Source organism: Pelobates fuscus, chromosome 5 (genome assembly GCF_036172605.1).
Source record: "Pelobates fuscus isolate aPelFus1 chromosome 5, aPelFus1.pri, whole genome shotgun sequence".
Classification (NCBI taxonomy): domain Eukaryota; kingdom Metazoa; phylum Chordata; class Amphibia; order Anura; family Pelobatidae; genus Pelobates; species Pelobates fuscus.
The window spans coordinates 72,747,222-72,767,269 of record NC_086321.1 but is presented as its reverse complement, the minus strand read 5'-3'; the positions used below and the strand labels follow the sequence as shown (position 1 = coordinate 72,767,269).

General features: G+C 41.7%; 1 protein-coding gene across 2 annotated transcripts in view; it reads right to left on the bottom strand.

The window, feature by feature from the left end:
* Positions 1-20,048, bottom strand: part of WDR70 (WD repeat domain 70) — a 276,550-nt gene that overhangs the window by 181,602 nt on the left and 74,900 nt on the right. For both annotated transcript variants that reach the window (XM_063456857.1, XM_063456856.1), the window contains exon 8: positions 11,981-12,134. In XM_063456857.1, the coding sequence (XP_063312927.1) occupies positions 11,981-12,134 (154 nt within the window). The remainder of the gene's footprint in view (positions 1-11,980; positions 12,135-20,048) is intronic.

Genomic DNA, 20,048 nt, shown 5'->3' with positions numbered 1-20,048 from the left:
GCGTATCGGTCGGTTGGTTGCACGTGGCAAGATACGATCAGTAGTGTACGGAGCATGTGCGAGAATACAGGATGTAGTATTCCCCTCCTCCATTGTGCTGGACAAGCCATGCGGTCAAGCAGGAAGTTAATTCTTATTTGTTTTGATTGGTTAAGAGAATGTGCGGGTGGAGCTTAATATGGGAGGAGTTATGTGCCTATATAAGGAGCCTGCACTATTGTCCGGGGCTCAGAACTTGCTGTATTTTGGTGACATTAGTCCCTCTGAGTCCCGATCGGTGAACCGAATAAAGAATCTCTTCCTTCCTGAAGAAACCTGTGTCCATCTCTCTGTGCTTGGCTTCCGTCAGTTTCTCCGGTATCATTTGGTGCATTGGCCGGGAAGCTCATCGTTCAACGGTAGCTGACAAGCAGAGGCGTGAGACGGTCTATCTTTGCCCACGTTCTCTACGACTGCACCCCTGAACTTCTGCGTGGACCTCCCTTCGTCTCGGCGCCACTGGTCTGTTGTCCAGGAGATCATCGGCCTCTACGTAGTAAGTGCTGGGGTGTCCCCGTCGATGAGTGTGAACTCAGGTTCAGGAACGAGGAGGTAAGACGACCGCTGTTTTAGACGGCGGACCCACTAGGGGTATACCGATTGTGCGGTAGGCCCATAAGGGGTTAATCTGTGTATGGAATCTGCCCCCTCTGTCGGAGGGAAGGAGCCAAGGCGCACCGCTCAATCGAACGCTCTTTAGTAAGACCGTTTGATTTGGTTTGGAGTCAGGCGGGGTTCTGTGTAAATAGCCCTAGCCGGACACCGGTGTCTTGTCTAGACTAGCGTTCTAGGGTGTACAATTTGTTCGCTAGGTCGGAGGGACCGGGAGACTAAGCGGCGTCTGTGTAAATTCGGTCCGCTAGCTCTCAACCTATCTTGGCTAAGTGGGAAGGCGTGTAAATTTGGAACCCACTAAACTATTGATAGAGTAGAAAGACTAAAAGGGTTCTGTTGTAAATTCCGCCCTCTAGTTCGCTATATGTGGTGCTTGGGCAGTGTGGCTAACCAAAACGGATGTAGATAGTTTTAGGTAGTCCATCAAGGTACTGAACAATAGATTAGTTGGGATTGTATATGTGATAAAGATTGTTTAGTAACGTGTATATCTTGTTAGATAGCGTGAGCTCTGCCGTCTAGCGAGAGTGTTAATAGTGTGTTGCTGTATTATAGTGCACGGTACCATAACCCTGTATATTTACTGATACTGTATATAAGTACTAATAATTGTCGTCTATTGCATGTCTAACACCATAACCACTAATAATTGTATTGTGACCTTAAATTGTACTTTGACCTATGCTAACCGTACTGTAACTGCTGTTTGTAAAAGATGATGTTACTGGGGTATGTTATAGACGGGTAATTCATATATAGAGAATTATAGCGTGGGTGACGGTATAGTTTCGCCAAAGGGCATAATATTGATTATTTAGTGACTGGTGTAACAGCTGTGTGTGTACGGGAATTCCCTGAGTGTTTTTATTGTGTTATTGTGTACGTTTCACTTGGTAACTGTACCACGTGGTGCTGTTGCCGGAAGAAATGGGTGTGACTGTTGAATAGAGCGTGTGTATAGCATTCGTTGTCAACGACGCTCCATTGATAAGTATGGGCGCGTCGGAGTCGACGATTTTGGATCCCTTAGGATGTATGGTAAAGAATTTTAAAAAGGGATTCACAGTATGTGATTTTGGGGTTAAAATGTCTCCTGCCCGTTTGATCACTTTGTGCACTAGGGAATGGCCTACTTTGGTTGCGGCATGGCCGCCACGTGGCAGTTTAGATCCAAATCTGGTACAGCGTGTACACGTGGCTGTATCAGGTAGGCCTGAACTTTACGGACAGTTTCCATACATTGATTGTTGGAGGCAGGCCGTAAACGACTTGCCAAGATGGGTCCGAATATGCCACGAGGAGCAATGTCGCCTCATGGTGGCCAGGACTTGTTTGTCCACTAGGACCACGGTTAAGCCCATTTTGGACACGCCCCCTGAGTCCGAGATCCCTATGCCGCCCCCTTATTTCCCTGTAGGGGGAGGTGATACAAGTACAGGAAGTTCCACACCCCCTCACTCGGTGTCCCCATCTACTTCCTCCTCCAGTTCAGAATCCACCCCACGCCATAATAAACCTCCCCTTCCGACACCAGCCCCCGTTAAGTCCATCTATTCCGATTTGGCGCCATTTCAAGCTTCTGGTCAGGCTTCCTCTAGCCCGGCCCGGAATATTTTATTCACCGGCCTTCCCTATAATAAAGCTTCTACATCCCCACGTCTTATTACCCCCCGACCGGAACCTCTAACCGACACCCCTCCACGAAGCCCTATACTAACCAGACAACTGACCGGTACCCAAAAACCCAAACATTACCAGATGCCTCTTCGTTTGAATCCTGGGTCAGCCTACCTTGATGCTTTAGGTCAAATGGTGTATGCTGACCCAGTCTTCGTATATGTCCCGTTCACGACTACCAATCTCTTGAATTGGAAGACCCACAATTCCTCGTATACTGAAAAGCCACAAGCCATGACCGACCTGTTCACCTCGATAGTCTAGACGCATAATCCAACTTGGGCTGATTGCCAGCAATTATTAATGACATTGTTTAACAACGAGGAGAGGACTAGGATAAATCAAGCGGCTATTAAAGCACTGGAGGAAGAAGCCCGTACTTTAAACCAAGCAAATCCAGCAGCATAGGCCGCGACTCATTATCCTAATACCGATCCTGACTGGAATGTTAATGGCGCAGATATGGTTCAACTAAAAGCCTATAGAGACGCTATAATTGCTGGCATGAAAGCCGGAGGGAAGAAAGCCATAAATATGTCGAAGACGGTTGAGGTGATTCAGAAAAGTGATGAAGCACCTAGTGTCTTTTATGACCGATTATTGGAGGCATACCGCTTGTATACCCCCTTTAATCCGGAAGACACTGAGAATTCCCGAATGGTAATCTCTGCCTTTGTCAGCCAAGCTTACGGAGATATTAAGCGCAAGCTACAGAAGTTAGAAGGGTTTGCAGGAATGTCCATCACCCAACTAATGGAGGTAGCAAATAAGGTGTACATGAATAGGGAATCAGAAAGTAAGAAAGAGGAAGAGCGCAAGATGCGTAAAAAGGCGGATATGCTAGCGGTAGCGATCGCAGGCGTAGATAGACGGGGCCCAGATAGAGGCGAGAGTAGGTGGAATAGGGAACCCCTGAGTAGGAATCAGTGCGCGTATTGTAGAGAAGAAGGGCATTGGAGAAGCGAGTGTCCAAAAAGAGAGCAATACGAGAGAGACCCACCCAGGGCAGATTATGGAAACTTTAGAGGCAGAGCGAGAGGTAGAGGAGGTCCCGGAGGGAGTAATAGTGGTAACAGAGGAAGTGTAAGAGAAGATAGATACTATCCCGCAGCGCAAAGGTCCCGCGATAGAGAAGATAGGGACTTTGTAGGATTGGCTGACACGGTCATGGAGAGCTATTGATACCGACCGGGCTCCATCCCCCTTGGTCGAGCGGAGCCTATGGTCGATGTATCAATAGAGGAAAAAGGAGTGCATTCATGATCGACACTGGTGCTGAACATTCGGTGGTGACTGACCTAGTTGCTCCTCCATCTGGAAGAACTATAACCGTAATAGGAGCAACTGGAAGGAGTGCTGCAAAACCGGTTCTTAAAAGTCGACTCTGTACATTGGGAGGCCACGTAGTAAAACATCAATTCCTTTACATGCCTGAATGTCCAGTCCAATTGTTGGGACGTGATATGCTATCCAAATTACAAGCGCAGATTACGTTCCTACCAAACGGAACAACATCCTTAAAGTTTAATGGACCTTCAGGTATTATGACATTATCCGTACCAAAGGAAGAAGAGTGGCGACTTTATACAGCGTTGACTAGCCAAAACCCTAAGAGTGATGAATCCTTATTCAATATACCAGGAGTTTGGGCTGAGAACAACACACCAGGACTGGCCCGCAATATTCCACCCATTCGAATCGAACTAAAGCTTGGGGTTTATCCAGTGAGCCTACGGCAATATCACATCCCGCAGAAGGCTAAGAAAAATATTCAATCTTATCTGGATAAGTTCATACGGTATGGTATCCTAAAATTCTGTACTTCCCCCTGGAACACCCCATTGCTGCCTGTTCAAAAGCCCGGTACAGATGAGTATCGTCCTGTGCAGGACTTGAGAGCAGTCAATGATGCGGTTGTTAGTATACACCCAGTTGTGCCCAATCCGTATAACCTGCTTGCTTTAATTCCAGGCGGGGCTACCTATTTTACAGTCTTAGACCTCAAAGATGCCTTCTTTTGCCTTCGAATTGCCGCAGAAAGCCAATGTATCTTCGCTTTCCAATGGGAAAATGCTGTAACGGGCTCGAAACGCCAGATGACTTGGACAAGACTATCCCAAGGGTTTAAAAACTCACCGACCCTATTTGGTTCAGCTCTGAGTCAAGATTTACTGGATTTTAAGTCCATCCCAGGAGAGTGTGTATTATTACAATATGTAGATGACTTGTTGATAGCAGCAGTTACAAGAGAAATATGTCAGCAAGCAACACACGATCTACTACACATTCTCTGGAAGGCAGGATACAAGGTGTCTAGGAAGAAGGCTCAGTTGTGTCTGCCAACTGTCAAATATCTGGGATTCCATATCTCTGAAGGTCAAAGAATAATGGGGCCAGAGAGAAAAGAAGCTGTGTGTCAAATACCAACACCCAAGAATAGAAGACAAGTGCGAGAATTCTTGGGGGCAGCAGGCTTCTGTAGGATATGGATTCCCAGTTATGCGATATTGGCGAAACCTCTGTATACAGCTATCAAGGGTACAGAACACGACCCCTTCCTATGGACTCAAGAACAGCAAACGGCATTTGAAGATGTGAAGAGGGCTTTGATGAGTGCCCCAGCATTAGGTCTACCTGATCACACACGACCATTCTACCTGTATGTACACGAGCAAAGAAGAATGGCTGTGGGAGTATTGACACAGTACTTGGGATCATGGCAAAGACCTGTTGCCTACATGTCTAAACAACTGGACGCAGTGGCCAGCGGTCTTCCACCTTGTCTAAGAGCCGTAGCTGCAGCCGCCCTGCTGGTAGCTGAAGCCGATAAACTCACTCTTGGTCAAGAACTTTATGTACGAGTTCCACATGCAGTACAGACGTTGTTGGATTACAAAGGAAATCATTGGTTTAGTAACAGCCGTATGACCAAGTATCAAACAATGTTGTGTGAAAACCCAAGAGTGCATTTAGAGACTGTAAATACCTTAAATCCAGCTACCCTTCTGCCGCAACCTACTGAAAGTCAACACGATTGTTTGGAAGTGATGGATGAAGTATTTTCAAGTAGACCAGATCTTCGTGATTTTCCCATCCAGAACCCCGATGTTCAATATTATACAGACGGCAGTAGTTATGTGAAAGAAGGGATTCGCTATGCAGGATACGCAGTAACAATGATAGATAAGGTGATAGAAGCTCGGCCACTGTCAAAAGGAACATCAGCACAAAAGGCAGAATTGATAGCACTGACACGAGCGTTACAATTGGCTGAAGGTTTAAGAGTGAACATCTACACGGACTCCAAGTATGCGTTTTTAACCACTCATGCCCACGGAGCTTTGTATAAAGAAAGAGGACTATTGAATTCAGAGGGCAAAGAAATCAAGTACGCAGCTGAAATACTACAACTTTTGGAAGCAGTATGGGAACCGAAAGAAGTCGGTATTATACATTGTCGAGCGCATCTGAGAGGAGATGGTGATGTAACTAAAGGAAATCGGATGGCAGATAGTGCAGCTAAGCGTGCCGCTGAATCAGGAAGACAGGAATATGTGGAACATATAGCTGCTCTTATTCCAACACCACTATCTCAATGGACTCCGGTTTATACAGCTCAAGAAGAGGAGTGGTTAAAGACTGAACCTGGAAAGTATTTGGAGAACAAATGGTATCAGTTAGAAGATGGGAGAATAGTTATTCCAGCATCACTAGCGGTAGAAATCGTCCAAAACTATCATAACGGGACGCATTCTGGAAGAGATAGTACAGAAGAATCTCTCAGAAAACATTTCTACATACCAAGATTGTCCAACTTAACTCAAGCCATTGTACGAAGATGTGTAACGTGTGCTAAAAATAATGCAAGGCAAGGACCAGTAAAGCCACCAGGAGTTCAGTATATGGGGGGACTCCCTATGTCCGATCTACAAATTGACTATACAGTAATGCCTAAATCTGGTGGACATCGCTACCTATTAGTAGTTGTGTGCACCTATTCAGGCTGGGTAGAAGCATGTCCTACTCGTATAGAGAAAGCAGGAGAAGTTGGGAGATTCCTGCTACGAGAAATAATACCCCGATATGGACTACCCTGCTCTATAGGATCGGACAATGGTCCAGCTTTTGTTCATCAGTGCCTACAACAACTGACTCGTATGCTTGGTATAAAGTGGAGACTTCATACGGCATATATATAACAACAATTGATACTGCACTCTATAATAAGAATAAGTAATGTAAGGCAGATACTAGCAAATATTAATTTATTGAATTTGTGGAGATAATAAATATCTCAAAAAATAGTATCCTATAGTGAATAAAGTATATCAAATCTCACCATGAGTACCTTAAAATGAATATACTAAACAATACCAAAAAACCCCCAATACAATCCGTCAGTTGAAAGCGTGCCGCAAGGCACTGTATGGTAGAGAGCCCTCTACCTGCTGTACACAATATATACAGAAGTCCATCAGCAAAATAATGTTGAAGAATGTGTATATTAGAAAAAATAGATATATTAAAAAATATGAAAAAAGGCAAAAAAGAATAAAAAAAGAAAAAGAGAAAAAGAAAAAATTTATTTACAGTCCAAGTGTGTACACACTGATGATAGTATATAGGTGTCTCTTCAATGCTTTATGGTTTATGGTTTGATCTCACCAAATCTTGAATTCAGAAATCCTGTCTTTGACGATTGGAAAAACCCAAAGGTAAGCGTTTTTTCTTTTCAGTTTGCAGCAATTGAAGAAACCTCCAGACAGTCCTCTTGTGCTGTTGGATGAGGCAGGGGGTCTCACTACGTCGTCGGTGGGGTGCTGGTCCATTTTTTCTTTTTCTCTTTTTCTTTTTTTATTCTTTTTTGCCTTTTTTCATATTTTTGAATATATCTATTTTTTCTAATATACACATTCTTCAACATTATTTTGCTGATGGACTTCTGTATATATTGTGTACAGCAGGTAGAGGGCTCTCTACCATACAGTGCCTTGCGGCACGCTTTCAACTGACGGATTGTATTGGGGTTTTTTTGGTATTGTTTAGTATATTCATTTTAAGGTACTCATGGTGAGATTTGATATACTTTATTCACTATAGGATACTATTTTTTGAGATATTTATTATCTCCACAAATTCAATAAATTAATATTTGCTAGTATCTGCCTTACATTACTCATTCTTATTCTTATTATAGAGTGTGGTATCAATTGTTGTTATATATATTATTTTTGAGGTACCAGGAGAGGGTTACCCAGATATCCAGCACCTATCTGATGGAAGAGTGCCTGTACACTTTCCTTTATTCATACGGCATATAGACCTCAGAGATCTGGTAAAGTAGAGAGAATGAATAGAACTATTAAGAATCAGTTGGCAAAAATGTGTCAGGAAATCCAACTTAAGTGGAACGTCCTTTTGCCTATAGCTCTGTTGCGAATTCGCAGTACACCTACCAGAAGGATGGGTCTCTCTCCTTTTGAGATCATGTATGGGCGTCCACCTCCCGTACTTGGTAACTTAAGGGGGGATTTGAGTCAGTTGGGAGAAGGAATTACCCGGCAGCAGGTTGTAGAGTTGGGTAAGACTATGGAGGAGGTACAGAAATGGGTACAAGATAGATTACCTGTGAATATTTATCCCCCTGTTCATAGTTACCACCCAGGAGACCAAGGGTGGATTAAAGAGTGGAATAATGTACCGTTAGGGCCCAAGTGGAGAGGTCCTTATGTTGTTCTTTTGTCTACCCCTACAGCGATAAAAGTGGCTGAAGTGACTCCGTGGATTCATCACTCGAGGGTTAAACCAGCAGCGGACCAGCAGATCCAGAGAATCCCTGCAAGATCCGGTTAAAGCACACGACTCAGTCGGAGTGACGAGGAAACTTGTGGATTACAAATTTTATTGTTTCAGAGATTTGTAAGTGAGTGTTAAGACGGCCATAATAAAGCCTGTCTGCTCACCAACGTGTAATTTAAAAGTCAGGAAAGTCTCGAAGGGACCCCTGTGAAGACGAGCAGAACTCCATTCCCTGCAGCCCTTACATCCTGGAAGCTGAGGTGCCATCGCACGGACGAAGACTGAGGATGCAGCCGACGAAAGATGTATTTGTGATAATGTTTATTTATATGTATTTTTATATTCAGGAATAGCTGTGAGGTATGCATTAAGACTACAAGAACAGGTAACCATATTTCCCAGACGCTAATTTGGCATTCGCAATATGAATGTAAAGGTGATGTGTCCAGGTGTAGATACTTAAATGTAGAGTATAGTGTATGCCATTTAGGGATAGGAGAACCTAAGTGCTTCAATACAGAGTATCAACCCCGTACAATTTGGTTGACTCTCAGGAATGGAGATCCTCAGGGGACCCTAATAAACAAAACGGTGTTAGAATCCGTACATTCTTCGGGTGTTCTGCTATTTGATGCATGCAAAGCAATCTCAAGTGGTAGAAAGCCGTGGAATGTATGTGGGGATCTTAGATGGGAGAGAACGTATGGGTCTAATGATAAATATATATGTCCCAGTAGTAAAAATAAGTATGTGAGTCCTAGATGCCCAAATAGGGATTATAATTTTTGCCCATATTGGTCTTGTGTGGGGTGGGCAACTTGGGGACAGACAGCAGACAAGGACATGATTGTGACTAAGTTGCCTACCAATCCATACTGTAAGTCTATGGAATGCAATCCAGTCCATATTCTTATAAATAATCCTGACCAATTCTTAGATAGATATGGTAATTTATTTGGGTTTCAAATATACGGGACGGGTTTAGACCCTGGGACAGTATTGTTTATAGGGATAGAGACCGATACGGTAACCTCCCAAACTCATCAGGTATTCCATTCGTTTTATGAAGAGATGAGTATAGATAATAAGATCCCCCATAACGCTAAAAACCTGTTCATAGATTTAGCTGAGAGTATTGCCGGTAGTCTTAATGTAACCAACTGCTATGTGTGTGGAGGTACTAACATGGGAGACCAATGGCCTTGGGAAGCAAAGGAGGTAATGTCCGGTTCTGAGGCAGTTGAACAATTAATATCCTCACAAGCCGATTATCAGATGAGTGTTAGAGGTAAATCTGAGTGGAGATTAAAGACCTCCATCATAGGTTATGTTTGCATAGCAAGGAAAGGAATGATGTTTAATACTTCTGTAGGAGAGTTAACTTGTCTAGGGCAAAAAGCTTATGATGATGATACAAAGAATACAACTTGGTGGTCGGCTTCAAATGTCTCAGAACCATCTAACCCGTTTGCAAGATATGCCAATTTAAAGGACGTATGGTTTGATTTATCTATCGCATCTAGTTGGAAAGCCCCAGCAAATTTGTACTGGATCTGTGGTAAGAAGGCCTATTCGGAGTTACCACAGGACTGGGAAGGGGCATGTGTGTTAGGTATGCTCAAACCATCCTTCTTCTTGTTACCTATTGAAACAGGTGAGACTTTGGGTGTTAAAGTGTATGATGTGAATCATAGAAAGAAAAGGGGACCCATAGAGATAGGCGCCTGGGAACATGATGAATGGCCTCCCCAGCGTATTATAGATTATTATGGGCCAGCCACGTGGGCAGAGGATGGTACTTTCGGATATAGAACCCCAATTTATATGCTCAACCGCATTATAAGGTTACAGGCGGTGGTTGAGATAATTACTAATGAGACCTCACAAGCGCTCAATCTTCTAGCGAAGCATAATACCAGGATGAGGACAGCAGTGTACCAAAATAGATTAGCCTTGGATTACCTATTGGCAGTAGAGGGAGGTGTATGTGGGAAGTTTAACCTGAGCAATTGCTGTCTTCAAATAGATGACGAAGGGCAAGCAATAGCTGAGCTTACTAGCCATATGGTTAAACTAGCGCATGTGCCTACTCGGGTATGGAAAGGGTACAATCCAAGTAGTTGGTTTGGTAACTGGTATGAGCAGTTTGGAGGGCTTAAGGCATTGGTAGGCGGAGTCATACTGATTTTAATGTTGTGTCTACTCCTGCCATGTCTTATTCCCTTAGTAGTTAGGTCTGTGCAAAGCCTGATAGAAAATATAGCAGAAAGGAAGGCTGCAGCACAGATAATGGCCATATATAAATATGAGGCTCTAGATCAGGGAGAACCAATGCAGGTAGAGGAGTGTTGAGGGATTCACATCATAGGAAAAGTCTGGTCTGGTTCATGGTAACCTGAGGGGAATGCAAACCAAGGTTAAGTGATGCCTCAAGTGATTGTGAAATATCAAGAGGCATCAAAGGGGGGAATGTGGTGGAATCTCGGTAAAAATAAATTTAGTAGGCCGAGATTACCACGTGGCATGTGTACGTGCATATGCTGACGTATCGGTCGGTTGGTTGCCCGTGGCAAGATACGATCAGTAGTGTACGGAGCATGTGCGAGAATACAGGATGTAGTATTCCCCTCCTCCATTGTGCTGGACAAGCCATGCGGTCAAGCAGAAAGTTAATTCTTATTTGTTTTGATTGGTTAAGAGAATGTGCGGGTGGAGCTTAATATGGGAGGAGTTATGTGCCTATATAAGGCGCCTGCACTATTGTCCGGGGCTCAGAACCTGTTTTATTTTGGTGACATTAGTCCCTCTGAGTCCCGATCGGTGAACCGAATAAAGAATCTCTTCCTTCCTGAAGAAACCTGTGTCCATCTCTCTGTGCTTGGCTTCCGTCAGTTTCTCCGGTATCAATATGATGTTCAAGCAAAGCGTAAGGACGTCAAATAAAACCCAGGGACCACCATTTAATGGTTATCTAAGAGACAGCAACTAGAGGTTTAGCGTACCCCCAAAAAATATTGCTGTTTCTCTGAAACTGCAGTGATATACATTAATATGGCTAAAATTACAGGGCCAAGGTAACCAGACCACCTAGCCCCAGGTGAAAATAGTGTCCCTTTAAATTAGATTGGTAACAAAGAACAGACAACCCTGAATTATTTGCTCACTGTCTTACTATCCTACTGAGGCGGAGTGTTATTGCTGCAGAAGTCTGAGATTTCATGGCACAGAGTGAGACCCCTGGGACTGAAACGACCCAAGGCAGGTCTCGTTGAGTGCGCCCAGAGGTCATTGATTGGAGCTGGGCTGTACCAACTGCCCAGCACCAATTACAATGTGATCTTCAGGGACAGCAAGCAGGAGCTGCAGCACGAGAAAGAACTCCACGTTTTTGACTTGAAACATGGGCAGGCTATTTCCATACTCATGGTGGATCTTGCAATTAGTGAGGATCGGCAACACCTCCAAATACGATTTCATGCGATTGCTTATTTCTTTTTGCCTCCATGTATGGTAAAGGGTTCCGAGAAAAATTCTGGATCAACTTTTTCAAGGTGGGCAGATTACAATGGAATGGTCACAAATTGCTCCATTTTAAAACTCTGGCCCAGAATTTGTCTTCATACATAGGCTTCAATGTAATAGGCTTTCCATAAGATAAAATACTATTAGATTTTTTTATTTCTTTTTAAACAACGGGAGTTAAAATCATGAATAAAAATAAATGAAAAGTTGGATGACTGTGTTGAGAAAATAATTACACTAGGCGCAACGTAAAGAACATGTTCACTATAATCATTATGAAAATGTTATGTCATATCAGGTCTGAGAACATGCTTATATATTGCCATACCTTTGTGTTTGCCATGTCCACTATGTACTGGTCCCCTTTAACACATTCCATGACTGGAAAGCCATCTCGGTCTAGGACTTTGGCTTGAGAGTTCCCGGCTACAACAAGTATGACATCTCCAGTGTTGCTATACTGTAATGTTTTTATCTGATGACTGTAGAAAGAAGAATCAGAAACACATAAATATAAATATATAATAACAATGAGTAAAGAACACTGACTTATTTAAAGGGATACTATAGGCAAGAACATAACTTTAGTCCAATGGAGTGATTACGGTGTATAGATCATGCCCCAACAGTCTGATTGGTCAATATTGTGCTATTAGGAGTTAAATCACTTTGTTATGCAGTCCTAGTCACACCTCCCTGCAAAGTAACACCAAAGCCTTCCAAAACACTTCCTGAAAAATGAGATCTAATTTTTACTCTTTGTTTATTGCAAATCCTGTTTAATTTATCATTTCTTATCGTGTGCACTCTTTAGCGTGCTAGACCATGCAGGTGCCTTCTTCACATGATTACTGTTTAATTTACAGTTCAGGAGATAAAAACTTCTAAAGCAAGCCAACATTGGATTGAATATTAAACATTTTTTTTTTCATGGAGGCTGTGTCCAGGGGAGATGTGGCTAGGGCTGCATAAACAGAAACAAAAGCGAACTATCTCCAAAATGGCAGAGAATTGAGCAGTGAGGCTGCAGGGACATGATCTACACACTAAAATCGCTTCATTAAGCTAAAGCTGTTTTAATGCCTATGTGTATAGTGTCCCTTTAACATTTTGTTCCTCAGGTAGGTTTTTCATAGACCAACTAAAAGACACATTATTAACACATTCTTATCTCTCAGGATTATTCACTAAAGTGTGATTAGTTGAAAATTCTAAGCAAATTGCAGAATTTAGGCCAAAATAGCAAAACTTGGCTTTAGTAGGCTAAAATTTTAAAAAATACTTTGAATTATGTTCGAAATTCTGATAATTCTGCATTAAGTGAATAGGCCCGGTTCAACATCTCTCCAAGTTCAATGATTCCATAATAATTAGACCGTTACAAATATACCAAGAAATGTGAGATTTGTATACCAAATATAAATGCATGTTTTATTATCAACTAGATATCAAGATTCTGGGGAAAAAATACTGACTGCAATGCAGTTAACCTCATTTTAAATGTCATCATTTGTCAAACTCTTGACATTGCTCTATTTAACTTCTTAAGTGGGCAGGGTAGGATTAATCAGAATTAAGAGTAAGTCCGCAGTCAACATTTTTAATTGGGTGCTCCTGAATTTTGGATTTTAACAAGGGTATTTCTAACCATGGATTGTACTAGATCTGTGTATATATATCATTCTCCCATATGTACATTTTAATCATAAAGCTATTTCCTAGGATATTGTAATGTGAAAGAAAGTACGTTGTTAGGGACATGATGACATGTAATTTCTGAGTCATGAGTGGTGGCACTGCCCTTGGGGGGAAGAAGAGTCATCACAATTCCATTTCCTTGAGATTAATTATTTAATCAGGTCATAGATGTACGTGGCTCTCAACTAAATTGATCTATGGACATACTTTCTCTTTGCTTGGCCAGTGAATAGATGGATGGATATCTACACACCACTCAAGCATGGGGCATGAAAGCTTTCTACACGGTCATGCTATACATATATTTTTGAAGGATCAGAATGCCAATAGTGGCCTTGCATAAAATATCCTTGTATGTAATATGCCTGCCCGAGCATCATGAGAGTTGTATCCAGTCGTAGTTGCGGAATCAAAGTACTTCTATATCTCATTTACGTGCTGCATAAAATGCCAGACATATAGTAAAACATTTGTACAGTTAAATACACTATTCAGTAGCTACCAGCTAATCAATTTCACTTAACGTAATATATACAACTGGAACAAGAAACTCCAGCTCTCAATGTCATTTTTTTTTTTTTATTATTGCTATTTATATAGCGCCAACAGATTCCGTAACGCTTTACAATATTATGAGAGGGGGGATTTAACTATAAATAGGACAATTACAAGAAAACTTACAGGAACGATAGGTTTGAGAGGACCCTGCTCAAACGAGCTTACAGTCTATAGGAGGTGGGGTGTAAAACACATTAGGACAGGACACATGAGTTTACAAAGATAATTATATATGTGCCCAACATTTTATGCAATGCATTACAATTATTCAAAGAGGGTATTTAAAAAATAAGTGATTAACAGACAGAAGAGATTACAATGGTCCCACTCAAATCATCATACAATCTAGAAAATGCTTTGCAGGCAATGTATGTTCACACCATAAAGTACTGAAAGCGAGAGAGAAATGCTTCCACAAATTATTTCTGATAAAAATGGACAATGGACAGTCAGAACAGCCCTGTCACTTATGTAGTCTGCAATTCCCTCCAGTGGGGACGTGTGCACAACACAATTCATTAGGGTGAGCACACAGGAATTATGTTATTACTTTATTTTAATAGAAGGTGAATATTAAACACTCAATCACAAACATCAGATCTATCTATGAAACCAACTAAAACGAAAGGAGTTGTGTGTGGCTGGGTGACAGTGCATTATGATTGGGTGGGTGGTTTTAAGAGTTGTAGCTGTGTGTGATGTGTGTGTTTTGGCTGTTTAAGTAAGGTGTCTGTAGATGGTTAACTGTGCGTTCTGTAGCGATGAGTCTGCATGGCTGGCTGTGTGTGATATGGGTGTAACTGTGAGTAATCTGTGGGGCTATGAGTGATGTGTGTGGCTATGTGTGGGTAGCAGTGAGTGATGTGTGTAGTATCATCCTCCCCACAAATTACAATTATGTTCTGGATTACCTAGTGGTCCAGTGTGGGCTGTACTCAAGGTGCCAGTGGTCCAGGGGGGCTGTGATAATGGACCTGTTTGACATAGGAGGGTCAGCTCTGTGGTCCCTATGTCTTATGAAATCTTTGGATTGTAGTGGAATTTCATAAAATTTTAACTCAGTCTACACATATTTTTCGTGAACATTCTAAACTGTAAACGTTTTAAATAAAAAAAAGAAAAAATCAGTGGGTATTTGAAACACATGCTTAGAGGGACAACATCCTAGAACCAAACCCCTTTTCAAATACTGTACCACAATAAAAACATACATAAAAGAGTAGAAGTAGTACACGTCATTTACCACTACCAAAACAAAAGCTTGTGTCTAAATGTGTCTAACAAAGGCATGAATAAAACGCAGTCGAAGACATGGGATTTGCTCTGAAGTCTGGAATGCCAAGGCAAAAGGCCAATGACTGATCCAGAATAAGTGAAATGTTAGTATTCAAAAATTAAACAACCAAAACATATTGTAAACTGCCATTGGTGCAGGCCATTGGAGAGCCTCCTGATGGTATGTAATAGGTTCTCGCTGCAGTTAAGGAAACAGAATGTTCGTAAAAAAAAAAAAGAATACTTCAAATAGCATGGCACAGACCTCACCAAATACCTCAGAATATTCATGTAAGGCATACATCAATACATCTATTTCATAGTGTTAGTGCAAGCTCACAATAAGCAGCCTGGGCAGCCAAACGGTGATATGATGGTATCAACACATATAGTGACAATCACAACTTTAAAAAAAATCTTCAAGTACATAAGTGCAAATAATTAGCGCAACGATAAAACAAATTGAAATTGAACTTCCCTTAGACAGAAAATCCACCAAGAAGACTTCCTAAAATCTTCAAAAACATACACAAATCAAATAGAAGTGATTCTGCTAGGGAATATAAGAAGGACACAACATAGTGCTTAACTGTGTATGAAGAAGAACAAATTAGGGTTTAATTGGCCACGCACACTTTAGTTTGGTTCACACAAAGAGCAGTCAGTGTCTCTGAAGAAGTCACTGGAGGGATGAAACTCGTAGGACTGGTACAATTTCAACTTATACGGCACATATACGGTTTTAAACCCATATGCTGCACAGCTTCTAAAGATAGAGAGTGATCTCATCAAATATATTCTGATGGCTTGAATTTGGCAACTAAAGTGTGAGTGGCCAATTAAACCTTTACCCCTTAAGGACCAAACGTCTGGAATAAAAGGGAATCATGGCATGTCACACATGTCATGTGTCCTTAAGGGGTTAAAGGGACACTATAGTCACCCAGACCACTTCAGCTCAATGAAGTGGTCTGGGTGCCAGGTCCCTCAGGTTTTAACCCTTCACATGTACACATAACAGTTTCAGAGAAACTGCTATCTTTACATTTGGGGATAATCCAGCCTCTAGTGGCTGTCTTCCGGACAGCCACTAGAGGCGCATCTGCGACACTGGAGGCGAATTTCACCTCCATCGCGCAGAGCATCCATAGGAAAGCACACTTTTTCTTACTTTGACCCCCAAAATCTGTTACGCATCTCCAACCGCCAAAAAACACCAATGCTAAATAGTTTCAAAATGTTGTCCTGAGTTTAGAAATGCCCAATGTTAACATGTTCTTAGATATTTTTTTTAAGTTATAGTGCAATAAGTACAAGTAGCACTTTGCTATTTCCAAACCATTTTTTTTTTAATTAAAGAAAGTTACATTGTAACACTGGTATCTGTCAGGAATCCCTAAATAACCCTTCACATGTATATATTTTTTAAAAATAATAAACTTGGGGTATATTGACTCTTTTCATGCAACCATTTTACCACCAATCTATGCCAAATTAAAAAAAATAATAATAATAATTGGTGATTTTGTTGACACACATAGCAGTTTAAGAATACATGTGCTGAGAACTTTAAGGGTTACTGCCAAAGAACACCCCAATATGTGTTCAGCAACATCTCCCAAGTGCAGTGACACCACCCATGTATAGGTGTGTCGGGTTCTCTGGGGGCTATAAGACCTTATTTGGAGGGTGCGCATTGCAGTTTTCCAACTTAGATTTTTCACAGCTGGTCATCATGCACCCATGTCCTATTTGGGACATTTCTGAAGCTGGCCAATGTAACCATATATTTTTTAAAGTAGACACCCTAGGGTATTTGAAATGGTGGTAATTTAACACTTTCCATGCATTCATTCTAGCACCAATCTTTGTTAAACTGTTTGGGTAGTAATTTTTCTCTCACATTGTACTTTAGGCGTGGATTCTCAGTTCCTGTTATGCGTTACTGACAAAGAACATCCCAATGTGTGTTTAGCAACATCTCCTGAGTACAACAGTACCCCCAATGTACAGGTTTCATGTTTTTTGCAAACCTACAGAGGTCAAATGTAGGGATTTCCCCTTTTCCATGTTTGCACATTCAAATTTGCCAGATTGGTTTGCTGGGCCTATGTTGCCTTTGAGACCGTATAGCAGCCCAGGAATGAAAATTAACCCCACCATGGCACACCATTTGTAGAGGTAGACAACCCACAGTATCCAAAATGGGGTATGACCAGTCTTTTTTTTTTTTTTGATGATCACATGAGGCCCTGGAGGGCCACGGTGGTTGGAGCTGCTGCAGGGGGACTGTTGGGGTCTTGGGCGATCCACCCCGACCGGGATTGCCACGCTTGTAAACAACCGTTTTTTGTCAGACGTATCTGGTACGTCCGCGGTCAGGAAGGGGTTAAAGATAGAGTACAACGAGTAAATTTTCAAACTGGACAAAAATGGTTACCCCCTTGTGGTTCTCTTTTGGGACCGCTTCTATTTAAAATTACGGATCGACCGATATTGATTTTTTAGAGCTGATACCGATACCGATAATCTGTGAACTTTCAGGCCGATAGCTTGCCGATATTCTGTACATTTACCATTTTGAAAAAATAAACTATTTCTAAAGGTAAATGCACAAAATATACATGCCACATGTAGTGGATGCAGTGTGTTTAGACAGGGGAGCGGTGTGTATTTGTGTAGTGTGTATATAATGAATGCAGGGTGTGTTTGTGTAGTGTGTATAGTTAATGCAGTGACTGTTTGTGTAGTGTGTGTATAATGAATGCAGAGTGTGTGTTTGTGCAGTGTGTATAGTGAATGTAGTGTGTCGTGCGTAAAGTGAGTGCAGTGTGTGTATAGCGAACGCAGTGTGTGTAATGTGTGTATAGTGACTGCAGTGTGTGTAGTGTGCATATAGTGAATGCAGTGTGCGTAGTGTGCATATAGTGAATGCAGTGTGCGTAGTGTGCATATAGTGAATGCAGTGTGCGTAGTGTGCATATAGTGAATGCAGTGTGCGTAGTGTGAATATAGTGAATGCAGTGTGCGTAGTGTGCGTATAAGGAATGCAGTGTGTGTAGTGTGCGTATAGTGAATGCAGTGTGTGTAGTGTGCGTATAGTGAATGCAGTGTGTGTAGTGTGCGTATAGTGAATGCAGTGTGTGTAGTGTGCGTATAGTGAATGCAGTGTGTGTAGTGTGCGTATAGTGAATGCAGTGTGTGTAGTGTGCGTATAGTGAATGCAGTGTGTATAGTGTGCGTATAGTGAATGCAGTGTGTGTAGTGTGCATAAAGTGAATGCAGTGTGTTTGTATAGTGTGTGTATATAATGAATGCAGAGTTTGTGTGCTTGTATAGTGTGTGTGTATATAATGTAGTGTGTGTAGTGTGTGCATTATATACACACACACACTACACACGCTGCATTATATATACACACACTACACACTCTGCATTATATACACACTCCGCATTATATACAGTGTGTAGTGTGTGTATATAATGCAGAGTGTGTGTGTGTGTGTGTGTGTGTATATAATGCAGTGTGTGTGTGTATATAATGCAGAGTGTGTGTATATAATGCAGAGTGTGTGTGTGTGTATATAATGCAGAGTGTGTGTGTGTGTTCCTGAGTGATTTGTGTAAAATGGGGGGAGAGGGAGGACATTTTTTATTATAATGTCTAATATTTGTTTTATTTAAATTTTTTGTTCCCCCTCCCTGCTTGTTACCTGACCAGGGAGGGGGCTACGTCAGTCCCTGGTGGTCCAATGGCATGGATGAGCGGTGGGGGCCGGCAGCAAGCTGTTACCTTCCCAGCAGCTCCCTTTCACTACCTGTGTAAATCTCGCGGCCTGCGTGCCGTGAGTGTTGCCGCGGGTCACGCGAGATTTGACATGGGAGATGTTGGGAAGGTAAGTCACAGCTTGCTGCCGGCCCCCCCAGGACCACCGGACTTGTAATGAGCCCGGCAGTCCTGGTATGTATTATCGGCAATATCGGTATCTTGATTGGCCGATACGGATATTGCCGAAAATACCGAATACCGATAATCGGTCGATCCCTATTAAAATATTTATAAATGATCTTGAAATAGGCATTGAAGGCCATATTTTAGTGTTTGCAGATGACACAAAACTTTGTAAAGTAAAATGTGAGCAGGATATTGCTTTGCTGCAGAGGAATTTAGATATATTGGGGGCTGGGCAATAAAATGGTAGATTAAATTTAATGTAGAGAAATGCTTCGGGGTCAAGAATGCACAAGCAACTTACACCCTAAATGGTAGTGAATTAGGCATAACAACACACGAGAAGGATTTGGGAATTGTTATAGACAACAAATAAGGCGGTAATATGCAATGTCAAACGTCAGTTGCCAAGGCCAGTAAGGTTTTATTAGGTATATATAGGGGCATTATTTCTTGGGATGAAAATATAATTTTGCCTCTTTATAAATTGCTGGTAAGACCACACCTTGAATATGCTGTGCAATTTGGGGCACCTGTTCTAAAGAAAGATATCATGGCACTAGAAAAAGTGCAGAGACGAGCTACAAAATTGATAAAAGGAATGGAGCATTTTAGTTATGAAGAAAGGTTAAAAAAAATGTAAATCTCTTTAGTTTAGAAAAACGGTGCCTCAGAAGGTATATGATAACATTATACAAATATATTCGGGGCCAGTATAAACCATTATCTGGAAATCTATTCATAAACAGGGCTATACATAGGACACAAGGTCACACATTTAGGCTGGAAGAAAGGAGATTTCATCTAAGGCAAAGAAAAGGTTTTTTTTTTTTACAGTAAGAACTAGAAGGATGTGGAATTCTCTGCCTGAAGAGGTGGTTGTATTAGAGTCCATACAGATGTTTAAACTGCA